General features: G+C 38.7%; 2 protein-coding genes across 7 annotated transcripts in view; one reads left to right on the forward strand and one right to left on the reverse strand.

Moving 5' to 3' along the window:
- The window catches only part of BICDL1 (BICD family like cargo adaptor 1), a 94,349-nt gene that overhangs the window by 11,210 nt on the left and 68,868 nt on the right, over nucleotides 1-14,271 (forward strand). The gene's annotated exons all lie outside the window — the stretch shown is intronic.
- Nucleotides 12,440-12,922, reverse strand: LOC113912869 (40S ribosomal protein S25-like). Its single transcript, XM_035723923.1, has one exon. It carries the CDS (start codon nucleotides 12,863-12,865, stop codon nucleotides 12,488-12,490), a length of 378 nt encoding a protein of 125 aa, XP_035579816.1. The 5' UTR covers nucleotides 12,866-12,922; the 3' UTR covers nucleotides 12,440-12,487.

Here is a 14,271-nt window from a genome sequence, read left to right on the forward strand (position 1 = left end):
TACGTGATTCTTTGTGACTGGCTTCTTTCCCTTAGCATGATGTTTCAAGGTTCATCTGCATTGTAGCATATATCAATACCTTATTTTTACAGCTGAAGAATATTCCATTCTTGGGTATAACACAGTTTGCTTATTCATTAGTTGATGGACATTTAGGTTGTTTCCACTTTTTGGCTATTAGGAATAAGGTTACCATAAACATTCATGTACATGTTTTTATGTGACCAGGCTTCTTTTTAGCTCTAAAATAGGATGCTGTGGGCATATATAACCCATGAGCTTCTGGATCCTCATTATCATGAAGGAAGAGATAGGTTTTCCAATTTTGTAGCTGGGAAAACTTGAGGGACAGAAAGACACATGGCTTGTTTAAGGCTTTTCTAATTTAAGACTTATGGTTCCTGTGCCTCAGTTTCAGATTTCTGAGGCGGCAATTAAGGTTTTGGAGCCAGACAGCCCTGGGCCAAACACCAGCTCTGCTATTTACTAGCTGGGTGAACATGGGAAAGTTTTTCACCTTTTTTAAGCTTAGTTTCCTCCTTTGTAAAATAGAAACAAACAACTATTACTGTTACCTGATAGTGTTAGGAGGACTAAATGAGATAATATATGTAAAACTCTAACCACAGTGCCTAGCATATTGTAAGTGCTCAGTAAATGGTAGCCATGATTTATAATTATCATGTCTTCTTCACATAGACGGGATTTCTGCATCTAGTCAAACATTGGAATTCTAACCTGATGGCAGAAGAATCTGAAGTGTCCCCAGCATATATTAGTGCCTGAAAATGTTTTGTCTTGCAGTTAAATCTCTATTCAGAAATATTTGAGTAAAAATGATCCTTCTAGGAGTGAGTCAGGTTCATTCTATGGCATCTCGTATCCCCTAGACACTGCTTCATATACTCTGGGGATACCATTATTCGAGTTTATTTGTTCATTTGGACAAAATGCCCTCTAAATTCTCTTCTAGCTTCTAAAATTCTGTGAGTTTCATTTTTGTGAAACTCAGGCTGACATATTTGGAGAAAGTGTAGTTCACTTTATGAGTTAGAAAGTAACACCATGATGGCATTGACAGTGGGTTTTTGTTTTGGTTTTTTGGGGGTTTTTTTAGATTTTATTTATTTGTCAGAGAGAGAAAAAGAGCACAAGCAGGAGGAGAGGCAGGCAGAGGGAGAAATAGACTCCCGGCTGAACAAGGAGCCCAATGCAGAACTTGATCCCAGGACCCTGGGATCATGACCTGAGCCGAAGGCAGATGCTTAACTGACTGAGCCGCCCAGGCATCCCTACAATGGGGTTTGATAGGGCATGCTAGACATTTATCATCCTATCTCAAAAGTAGAAAGAATACAGTGGGCCTTGCTTTCAGGAAGAGAAGAGGAGAGACATGGGCCATGCTTGTCACCTAAGAAGAGTATTTTCATGTAAAACTTAAAATGGAGGTTTTTTGAGATTCCCTCTGACACATACCTAATACAGTAATTTTCACTAGCATTACAGCAGAATCCTCCAGAGCCCCCAGATGATTTTCTCCCCAACAGTAGCAGCAAAGATAACAGAGTATTTTGATCAGTGTTAAAGTGTTCTAAAGTGATCATTCACTAATTTAACCTGCTACAGCTTAACCACAGTTTAGGCACTGTGGAAAGTTCTTATAGTTTGTGTGTAGGGCAGCAAGTCAAAATAGATTTGAACAGTATAGAAACAGTCTTGTTCATAATAATAATAATAATGTCAGTAATAACAAGCTTCTTTAGCCTTTTCAGCCTACAGAAGCAGTTGACATAAGATATTTTCAAAATGAATCTCAGTAGTAGTAGAAACTTCAGTAAGAGTTAAGTCATTTTCACAGTTTTTACTAATAAAACACTGCTCAAACGTCCTTGTAAACACTAAGGTCAGACTTGAGCACTTGTTGACCAAAGAATGGGAAAAATGATTGATTCCTTCTTTAAAAAAAAAAAGAGGGGGAGGATTTAAAATTGCTCAGGAACCACTAAAGTTTTCCTTCCCTGAAATAACATAGTTCTAGAGTTTGTAGGAACTGGCTAGGGAATTTTCTTACACTTTTCCCCTGCAGTTTTATACATGAAATATCATCTGTACCTTTTCTCCCCTGTCCTTCCCTCACCCCTAATCCTACCAACAGCAGACCCATATGCTTAATCCTAATCCCATTTTCTCTACAGGGGGTCAGGGCTTCAGACTGCAGGACTGAATGTATATATCCTTAGTGACTGTTTATTATGTACTGGGTTATAATTTTTGGATAATTGTATAGATTTTTGCATTTTCCATTTAAAAAACCATAACAGGGTGCTTGGGTGGCTCAGTCGGTTGAGCATCTGCCTTTGGCTCAGGTCATGATCCCAGGGTCCTGGGATCGAGCCCCATGTTGGGCTCCATCCCAGGGTCCTGGGATCGAGCCCCATGTTGGGCTCCCTACTCCGCGGGGAGTCTGCCTCTCCCTCTCCCTCTGTCTGCTGCTCCCCTTGTTTGTGCTTGCGTGCGCTCTCTCTCTCAAATAAATAAATAAAATCTTTAAAAAAGAATATGATGTATTTGAAGCACACAGAAAACTTCAGAGAATAATACAAATCCACCTTTGTAAAATCTTAACATTTTGTCATACTGATTTTTTAAAGAGATAAAACGTAATTGATAACATTTGAGGGTCTTGTGTCTTCTCCACTTTTCCTTTACTCTTCTTCCTATTCATGTGTTTATATTACACACATACACACGTGTGTGCATGTATATGGACATATGTATTCCATTATGTATACCATATCCATTAACAATGTATAATAATTTTTTGCACGTTTCAAACATTAAATAAATGGCAGCATCATATTCACATCATTCTATACCTCATTCTTTTGGCTCAAGGTTATGTTTTAGGGATTTACAGCTCTATATTAATAAATACAGCTCTAGTTCATTTATTTCAATCGTTTATTATTTGTGCAAATGTAGTACAATATATTTTCCATTCTTTTGTTGATATTAAGTTTTTCCCAATTTTTCATTATTACACACTTTCCTATAGTGACTATTCTTGTACCTTTTCTTCTTGTGTACATATATTTGAGTTACTCTGGTAAATCTAGGAGTGGAACTGCTTGGTCCAAGAGTAAAGACCTCTTCAGCTTCATGAGATATTGCCAAATGACTCTCCAAAATTATACAAATTTACATTCTTACCTAGCAGTGTGTATGAGAGCCAGTAGGTGTGATTGTTCACATCTTCACCAGCACTTGGTTACTGTCCAGTTTTAAAAATCAGTCTCCTGGGCACCTGGGTGGCTCAGATGGTTGGGCGACTGCCTTCAGCTCAGGTCATGATCCTGGAGTCCCGGGATCGAGTCCCGCATCGGGCTCCCTGCTCGGCGGGGAGTCTCCTTCTCCCTCTGACTCTCCCCCTTCTCATGCTCTCTCTAATTCTCTCTCTCTCAATAAATAAATGAAAAAAATAAAAATCTTTAAACTATTGAAAAAAAAGTCAGTTTCCGGTATGTGAAATGGAATTTTTACTGTTGTGAGTTTTTTGAATTTTTATTGTCTTAATTTTTATTTCATGAATTGCTGGTGAGGTTGGGCATCTTTGTTTTTATGTTTATTGTGAATCACCTGTTTGTATCCTTCACCTATTTTCTTACTGGTGTATAAATGTGTTTTTACAAGTTCTTGATACTATTATATTTTCACTTTGTTTATGGAGTCTTTTACTGAACAGAAGTGTGTCCTTTCAGTGAAGTCAAATTTATCAGTCATTTCCTTTATGATTTCTTCTTTTGTGTTCTGCTTTATCCTGTTTTCCAAGTCATAAAGATATTTTCCCATGTTAATTACAAAAACTTAAGGCTTTTTACATTTAGATCTTTATCTAGACCTTAACTTTGTAGTGTGATATGACATAGGAATCCAGTTATGTTTTCTATGTGGATTACTGTCTCAATGCTGTTTATTTCCCCATGGATTTCTAATGCTCTATGGATTTTTTTAATGAAAAAAAAATCCTAACATTTATTCTTGACTGAAGAGCCAAAATAACTTAAAAACTTTAGAAGGTTGTAGAAAGCTGTATTGGTTTGCTGGGCTGTTATAACAAAGTACCACAGACTGGGTAGTTTAAACAACGGAAATGTATTGTCTCACAGTTCTGGAAGCTGGAAATCCAAAATCAAGGTGTCATAAAAGTTGGTTTTGGAGGGCTATGGAGGAAGGATCTGTTCCAGATCTTGCTCCTTGGCTTGTAGATGGCTGTCTTCTCCTTCTGTCTCTTTCCCCCATATGTAACTCTCTGTTCCCAAATTTCCTCTCCTTATAAGAACAATATATTGGATTGGGGCCCAGCCTAATAACTGTGTTTTAATTTGATTACCACTGTAAAGACTTTGTCTCCAAAAAGGTCACATTCTGAGGTACTGGAGTTTGGCCTTCAACATAAGAATTTCAACCCACAACAACCATTTTGAGGTGTTTCTTCTTTTCATTCATTCCTAGGCTTTTAAATGCCTGGAATATTCTTGCACTCCTTTTTATCTATCAAGGGTCTGTTCAGACCTCACCTCTTCAAAGGTTCCTTCTTGACAACCCTATCCAAAATTGAGTTGTCCTTACAGCTATTACTTTCTCCCTTTACCTGGCTATATTTTATGTATAGCACTTACCACTTCCTGATTTGTATTACTTATGTATTTCTCTCTTTACTGTCAACCGCCTACATTATTTTAAAACAGGATCTTGAAGTATCTCTGTATCTGTATCTGTGCCTTCATACACAGCAGGTACACACCATAAATATTTGTCAAATGACTTTCTCTTTTTATTACCAGATATATATAAAGACAGTTACCTAAAACATAGATATACTGTTTAAGAAGTAATTGTCAAGCAAACATCCATTTAATTACCACCAACGTCAGAAAGTAGGATATCCCAGAGGCCTCCTTCCCAAGCACCTTTCCATGATGACAACCCTCTCCCCTTCACACTCCTCAGGTAACCAATATCCTCAATTTTGTGATAAAAATTACCTCAGTTTTCTTTATAGTTTTACTGCTTATGCATGAAGAATGATAGGTTTTTCAGCCTATTTAAAGATAAATGTTAGGGAGAATAAAACTATGAAACATTTTGGGGAGGGGCACAGCACAATGATAGTATCTATTAAAAATTTAAATGTCCTGAGACTGTGTTCTTGTACCTTTTGTTAGGTTGTCACCTAAGAATTAACTGATTGAGAGTGGCTGGAGCTGTATTTTGATGATTGCCCAGTCCCCCTCCTGACCTTTGCCCTCTGTGATGCCCTGTCTCCTCACCCACCCCCACACTCTAAGCTCCCAGGAGAGCCACTCTTAGTGAGTTGGTGTCTCTGAAGTGACACATGTGGGAGGAAGTTGGTGCAAACAGGTGCTTTGTCTGTTTCCTGCCTGTTGGGAGCTGTATCCTCAGTCTGCCTCTAACATCTTCCCCTCACACAAAGAATACAGTGTGCATACTAGCTGGAGCTAATCTTCCCTGAAAAGACTAATTTTCCTCTGAAGAGTAAACAGATCCCTGTTCTTTAAACAGCTCATTTGGGATTCTCAGCTCCGCATCTGGCACACTTCTTGAAGCAAATTTCTTGCTGGTTTCCTTCTCTGGGTTAAAGGCTTTTAAATAGTTGCCATTAGTGTCAACAGTTGCTCTGCTGCTGGTGGGTGACATGTAGCCATCCTTGCTTCTAGAGCCCTTTACAGTGAACAGCTGCTCACCAAAAGTAGTTTTAATTGCTGAATGTGCTTTTGTACTTTTAGGGGTGGGGGCTTTATTACTTGTTTTCTTTTCTTTTCTTTTTTTTTAAGAGTCTACTTATTTATTTGTCAGAGAGAGCGTGCACAAGCAGGGGGAGTGGCAGACAGGGGGAAGCAGGCTCCCGGCTGAGCAGGACTCGATCCCAGGACTCCGGGATCATTACCTGAGCCAAGGGCGGACGCTTAACTGACTGAGTCACCCAGGCGTCCCACTTGTTTTCTTCATAAAGTCCGCCTTATTTACAGGTTTTTGTAGAAAAAGATGTGACAGTTTTTAGTCAGCCTATCCCTGAAAGAAGTTAGGAAAACAAGATTATTTCCCAACCAAATAACAGTAATTTCAATCTCCAAAGGACATTCATACATGGTACCTATTCTGTTAGGAAGTAGTACTAATTAGTCTTTATTTGACAAAGGATACTGAGGATCAGAGGTTTAGTGACATTGCCCGAGGCCTACACTGGTTACAGGTTAACCACTGGTTTGAAGATAGGTTTTTGTACATTTCGGAAGGATGGGTAATCAATCAAAAATAAAAACCTCCTCACATGTATTTCCATCTTGTTGACTTAATTTTTAGTTGATATTTGCTGGGTATTATTGTCTTGGATGCCTCTTAACTTCAGTCACTGAGTAAAATGAATCCAAAGGTTGGCATCCACTTTTAGCAATTTCTGTTTGTTATGTCAGGGTGTACTAAAAGGATTGAAGATGATTTGTTGAGAGTATCACTTCAGCTAGAGCAGAAAAGGGGCTTTTGCTTCTAGGAGCTCTCCCCTATGAAGATAGCATTTCCAGCTTTTTCCAGATTAGTACTATTGCAATTAGTAGGTTAAACACATTAGGGTGGTAATTGCTTATTCTTTCAGCATATGGGTGTTTTTATTAGTGGATTCATGTCTTGATTATTTGAACCTGTTCTTAATTATTTACCAAAGAGAGCCATGCCTGAATCTGGAGTCTTCAGTTTGGTTGTATTATTTACATCTGTATCTAGTTCTGATTATCTTTTTCAAAAGGGGAGAGCCTAAAGTTCTAGCATATTCTCTAAATTTGGAGGCCTGCAAGGCCCAAAATTCAGATAAATCACTGTAGGAGTAGATCTTCTTAATGCTCCTAGATTTGACTTAATACAATGGCAGTCAACCTTTTTTTTTGACATTGAATCTAGATTCTCTCCTCCCCTATAGACAGCTTAGTGTATCATGTTGGAAGTAGAGCTAAATGAGCTGACCCTGCCCTGATGTGAGGTGGGGCCTTTAGATTTTATACCTGGCAAATGGGTTGCAGGTGGCAAGAAGATTGGAGTTTATTGGCAGAGAAAAAAATTTGGCAGCAAACTATGCACTCTTTTGTTACCTATGGTAACCCATGGTTCTGGCCCCTAAATAGTGTTGCCTTGAAAAATGAAATATCTGTATTCAGTGAGTAAACATAATCAGCAGAAAAGCAGATCATGTTTGACTCTGATAGCATCTTCTCCATTGCTCTTCATTGGAGTCTAGGACAATAATCCAACTCTCATCATAATTTCCAGAACCAAAAAAAGACTTCTAGCCTAGCTGGACCAGTGATTTATAAAATGTTTGCTTTTCAGAGATTTTGCAAATTTGATTGTTTTTAAGAATTTGTATGATTTTGAAGAACCATTACCAAAACAGATATCATGTAGTCTCTTGAAGTAGATGATGCCACATTTTACATATGAAAGGTATTTGGTTCCTCAGTTTGTGCTGCCAGTGTAACTTGCCTTTGTGGAGACCTTAGCATGCAGCCTTCCTTGTCCATCTCTTCTGTGCTGTTGTAAGGTGAGCTGTGTAAAAACTGGTGGCATTTGTAGCTACTTCCCTGGGTGAATAAAAAATTTGTTTTCAGTACTTTTAAATCAAAATGAAATCCACAGATACATTATACTGAGTAAAGCTGCCGCTGTCATCCTTATTGCCTAATTTTAAATTGCTTTTAAAAAGCCTCATGTTCTTACTGAGTTTAAAAATTGTATACATTTAAATTTATAAAATATTTAATATTAATGAAAGATTACCTTTATCTGTATCTGTTTATTGAGGCTTCTCATAAGATTTCATATGGAAGAGAGTTCTGCAAAACAAAAACAAAAAACCCACATAATTTGGAAAACTACTGGTTTAGTTTTGTTTTTTTGTTTTTTTTGTGGTTTTTTTTTTTGGTGGGGGAAGAGGGAGAGAGAAACTTAAGCACAGGGCCTGACGTGGGTCTCGATCTCACGACCCTGAGATCATGACCTGAGCCGAAATCAAGAGTCAGACACATAACTGACTGAGCCACCCAGGTGCCCCAACACGTATACCATTTTGTTCTAGAGAAGCTGTTGTGTTTTTTGTACTAAGGAAAGATCTCTGGTAATCACAGATTTGGGTAAATTCCTATGACACTGTGACTTAATCCAGAATCATAAAAATTTTTTAAAGTGGGTATATTTTTTAGATTATCTTGGGGTTGGATAGACCCATTCATGGTTATAATAACACTATTATAAAAGACAAACCACAAGTTCTCATGGCTTTACATAATAGAAATTTATTTCTCATTCCTATAAAGTCCGAACAGTGTTCCTGTTAACATAAGGAAAAAAATATAGCATCATGTTTTAATGGGTAGAATTGGTCTGGAAAACAGAAGACCTCAGTTCTAGCCCATGCTCTGTCACTTTCTGACCTTAAATAAATCCTCACTCTGGGTCTCAATTTCTGAGTCCGTAAAACAAGGGGATTGAACTAGATGGTTCTTTCATTGTCTAAATGTCTACATATATGTATGTGATTTCTTTTAAAAACAGGATTCTTAAGGGGACATTCTGACATTATGTGGTATGTTATGAGTCTGGTAGCTTTGTAATGCTGTGTTTTTTGCGTACAGAACCTATCCATCCTTCTCTAGGACCAGGGGCAGCTTCCCCTCTCACCAAAATTCAGTGCCTCCATATAATGAGAACCAGAGGGAGGTTGAGATGTTTGGTGCCGCAATGAAATTTATTTTCCATTTCAGTCATGACACATAAGGTACTTTCCCTGCACACGACTGCTGTTGTGGGCAGTGAGGAGGTGTTTGCTTGCTTTTCCTGTTTTAAAATTATGCAGCATAGTACTAAGGTTTTATGAGGTTGACATTCCCAACCCTCTACAAATAAGTCAGATTTTCCCCATTGCCCTAATATTATAAGTCGCATTCAGTGCTGCATGTTTGTCATTTGCAGAACTGGGAGAATTCCCCCTACACACATCTCTCGTCATCAGTTGCTAGGTTACAGCTTTTTACAGTGTCCCAGTCTGGGATGTTGCTATGGATACCAGTTATTCCTCCTCTTAGGACACTGTTCTGGTCAAGCTCAGAGTGCAGGCAAGATGTAACTGTGATGTCAGAGATGTTTTAGCATATAGCTTTTCCTCTACGTTGATGATAAGGTCTAAGTAATAGATATCAATTCCATGTCTTCTAACATTGTATAAATTAAAGAAATGAGATGTTAACTGAATCCTGAACATCCTCCATCACTTAGGACCTTTATTCCATTATTATTTTACAGACGTAAAATTAACATTATGAACTATGAATGAGAAACCTGCCATACTGTGTCCAGCTCATGTTCCACACCAGCATGCTGCCTCTTCAGCCATGGGTTAGCCATGGAATGTAATCATTATCTTTTTACATTGCCTTCAAAGTTAGGGTCATTTGGGGATGATATTTGTCAAACTCAGTTTGTCTAAATGATAAAGCCTGTGGTCTAAATTTTATTGCCATTTAATATCACACATGGTTATGTTTGTTTTTCTTCTATTTTAGACAACATGAAGGCAAGGGACTATCTTTAACTGGTTTCTGTCCCCAACAATGATCAGTATAGTGCCATACACGTGGCAGCTATGGATAAAAGGCTTATTGATATGTTCTAAAGACTAAAAGAGTAGGCAATTATTAATTTGACTTTGGATTTCTAGCATGTTTTAAGTTAGTGAGAATCCTTTCATATTATAGTATTATAGTATGAATTATGTTACTTAGCTGCTACTAGTCTGTTTGATCTCACAGTTGAAGAAATAACTAAGGCCTTAAGAGGATGTGACTCATCTAAGGTCACAGAGCAAGTAAAGCTGTGGCTTACATAAACTTGTTATAAAAAGTCTGTAAAAACAGATTTTAAAATCTTTGCAGTAAAAAAAATTCTGTTTACTTAAACAGTAGTATTTTGTTTTATTTCACTTGTTTACTTAAAAAGCTGGTAAATATCAAAGAGGAATTTCAGTGTTTAACAGGAGCTCTGTGAAGAGTATACCAATTTTTATTTCATGTCAACTCAAAGCCTTGTAGTCTACTTAACTATTTGGCTTATTCTTCAAAACCAGATTGAAATTGAACATAGCATTGGATTGAGGCCAGTCTTTCAAAATTAACATCCTATTTTAAAACCTGCAGAATTTGAATTAAAAAAAGTCATCCCTTGGGGCGCCTGGCTGGCGCAGTCAGTTAGGTGTCCAACTCTTGGTTTCGGCTCAGGTCATGATCTCAGGGTGGTGGGATCGAGCCCTGCATGACTGCACTCAGCGCTGAGTCTGCTTAAGACTCTTTCTGTCCCTGCTGTGTGCATGCTTGCATGCTCCCACGCATACTCTCTCTCAAATAAGTAAATCTTAAAAAAAAAAAAAGGGGGAGCCTGGGTGCCTTAGTTGGTTAAGGCTCCGACTCTTGATCTTGGCTCAGGTCATGATCTCAGGGTTGTGGGATTGAGACCACCACCCCAGCCCCCATCTAGCTCTGTGCTCAGTGCAGTCTGCTTGTTCCTCTCCTTCTGAACTCCCCCCTCTGCCGCTCATGTCTCTCTCTCTCAAAATAATTAATTAATTAAAATCTTAAAAAAAAAGTCATCCCTTAAATATGGTGGTGCTTCCCTAAGTGAAAGGAATTTATTTACCAAATAGAGTCCTTTTGTTTGAGGAAAAAACAAAATGAATGAAAATGTGTCTTCTGAAACACAGATTGCTGCAGTTATCAATTAAGGACTGTCAGCAGGAGACACAGACAAATCCCTGAGAGTTGGGGAAAGCAACAAAGCAGTAGCCCTCAAAAGATGAAGTATAATTCAAGATGAACCTCCCCTCTTTCCTAGGACTAGAGAATCGGGGTCTGCCCCCTCCTTTCTCTTCTTACTGCCGTATCCCTTGTTGAGGCTCTCTGAACTTCATGCAGTAATCCCCCATATATCTCCCTGCCTTGATGCTCTGCCCCTCCATTTTCTCCCATTGTCAGATGACCTTCATCCATGGATGTTTCAGACAACTCATTTTCTTCAGGAGCTCCTCCTTTGCTTACTCAATAAAGTTGGGGCTCCATGGTATGGCTTTCAAAGCCCTGTACCATCTGGACCTAACACACATTTCCAGCCTTGTCTCCCATTACCTTTCTTTCTGAGCCCCATGCTTCAACCAAATTGGCCTATTTCCTGAGAATGTACTGTGCTTTCCCACTTCACGTTGTCTCCTCCCATTGCCACCTGTTGGGATTTTCCCCAGTCTTTAAGGCCAAGTGTACTTGCCACTTCCTTCATGAGGCCTTTGCTCTTCTTCCCGCGCCAGTTTTCATCTCTCCTACTAACCAGCAAGAGCACTTTAGTACCTTTCTTTTGTCACTTACATTGTAAGTGACAACCATCTATTATGGTTGATTGATGTACTTGAACTCTGTTCCGTCAAGGGCTGTGCACTCAGGGCACCTCCCACAGAGGTGGTTCTGTGGTTCAAATGTATAACAAATTTGAGTGTTTACTGAAAGATTTTACCCACCCGGAGAATTAATATTTTACTTCCTTTAATGTACAGTCTTTTTTTTTCTTAGGAAATATTTTCATTAACTTTTTAAAAAATTATTGAGATAATACTGATGCATAACATGTTAGTTTCAGGTGTATAACATAATGATTTGATATTTCTATATATTGCAGAATGATCACCAAATGTACACTCACCCTTGCTGAATTCCTTCACCATTGTCTGTATCATTGGCTTCCAGTCTTTCAGCATGAGGACCCTTGCCTTTATCGAATCAAGGGGCACCTGAGTGGCTCAGCTGGTTAGGTGTTCAGCTCTTGGTTTCAGCTGAGGTCATGATCTGGGGTCCTGGAATCCAGCCCCGTGTTGGGCTCCCTGCTTAGCAGGGAGTCTGTTTATCTCCCTCTCCCTCTGCCTCTCCCCCAACTCGTGCACAGGCTTGGGCTCCTCTCTCTCCCTGAAATAGATAAATAAATCTTTAAAAAAATAAAAATAATCTAATCAATTACCTTTTACAATGTTTTTGTAATTATACTCATTGAAGTATAATTTACACTTTATAAAATTCACCCGTTGGAAGTGTACGATTCAGTTATTTTTAGCAAATGTATAATAGAGTTGTGCTACCATTACCACAATCCAGTTTCAGAACATTTCCGTAACCTCACCCCGTGCCCAGAAAGGTTCTTCATGTCCTTTTGTAGTTAGTCTCCGCCCCCACCCTCGGCTCCAGGCAAACACTGATCTGCTTTCTGTCTATTGATTTACCTTCTCTGGGTATTTCGTATAAATGGAATCAGACAGCATATAATTTTGTTTTGGTTTTTTTTTATTTAATAAAGTTTTATTTTCCAAAATGTACAGTTGGTGGGATCTTGTTCATGCATCTTCACCAGCAGCTGGGGCATCTCCACCCTTGGTGTTTCTGGTGTAAATTACTTGAGCTCTGTGCTTTGAAACCAGTTTGATAAGTCCTTTACTAAGGAGCTCCTGAAGGGCTGCCCTGGCCAGGGAACCTCGAATCTTCAGTCTCTCAGAGACAACAGCTGGAGTTATAAGCTTATAGTTGGGAGCTTCCTTACAGAGTTTGTCATATGTCGCTTTGTCAAACAAGACCAGATTATTGAGCTTGTCCCTAACTTTGCCTTTGGACCACTTCTTCTTTTTGGCCTTGCCCCCAGATTTGTTCACTGGGTCTTTGTCTTTCTTGGCCGACTTTCCGGCATCTTTCTTCTTCTTGTCATCCTTGGGCGGCATAGCGAAGCTGGGAGAGCAGCATCCACCCCTGCAGCCTCGCTAAGATGTCGGACAAAAAAAAAGGCCAGCATATAGTTTTTTTGTGTCTGGTTTCTTTCACTTAGCATAATATTTGTGAGGTTCATTTGTGTTGTAGCACATATTAGTAGTTCCTTTTTATTGCTGAATAGTATTCTGTTGTGTGGCTATACTGCATTTTGTTCACTCACCCATTGATGGACATTTGGATTATTTCTAGTTTTTGACTATTATGAATAGTGCTGCTATGAATATTCATTTATAAGCCTTTGTGTAGATATACGTTTTTGTTTCTCTTGAGTATATAGCTAGGAGTGAAATTGCTGTATGGTATGTCTCTGTGTAACAGTTCAAGAAACTGCCAAACTGTGAGGATGTGGGGAAAAAAGGAACCTTCGTGCACTGTTGGTGGGAATGCAAACTGGTGCAGCCACTGTGGGAAACAGTCTGGAGGTTCCTCAGAAAATTAAAAATAAAACTACCCTGTGATCCAGTGATCGCACTGCTAAGTATTTACCCAAAGAATTTTTAAAAAACCACTAATTCAAAAGAATATATGCACCCCTATGTTTATTTCAGCATTATTTACAATAGCTAAATTATGGAAGTGGCCCAAGTGTCCATCGATAGATGTGATATATATATATTTAAATATATATAAATATAAATATATATATAGGGGGTATTTTTCAGCCATAAGAAAGAATGAAATCTTGCCATTTACAACAACATGGATGGAGCTAGAGGGTTTAATGTTAAGTGAAATAAGTCAGTCATTAAAAGACAAATACCGGGCACCTGGGTGGCTCAGATGGTTAAGCGTCTGCCTTCGGCTCAGGTCATGATCCCAGGGTCCTGGGATCGAGTCCCGCATCGGGCTCCCTGCTCCTTGGGAGCCTGCTTCTCCCTCTGCTTCTCTCTCTCTCTCTGTCTCTCATGAATAAATAAAATCTTTTTAAAAAAACCATTAAAAAAAGACAAATACCATATGATTTCACTCATATGTGAAATTTAAGAAACAAAAGAAAAAGAGAGAGACAAACCAAGAAACAGACTCTTAATTATAGAGAACAAACCAATGGTTACCAGAGGTGGGGGGGGACAGGTAAAATAAGTGAAGGGGATTAAAGAGTATCTTTATCACGATGAAAACTGAGAAATGTATAGAACTGTTAGATCACTATGTTGTACACCTGAAACTAATATAACAGTATGTTACCTATGCTGGAATTAAAAAACTTAATAAAAATGACAAAAAAAAAAAAACCTGCCAAACTGGTTTTCAAAAAGCCTTGTACCATTTTACATTCCCACTGACAAGGGAGGGTTCCAGTTTCTCCACAAGAGGACCCTTTCTAAAATTTAAAAAAAATTGGGGCACCTGGGTG

This window comes from Zalophus californianus, chromosome 14 (assembly GCF_009762305.2).
Source record: "Zalophus californianus isolate mZalCal1 chromosome 14, mZalCal1.pri.v2, whole genome shotgun sequence".
In the NCBI taxonomy this organism is placed as follows: domain Eukaryota; kingdom Metazoa; phylum Chordata; class Mammalia; order Carnivora; family Otariidae; genus Zalophus; species Zalophus californianus.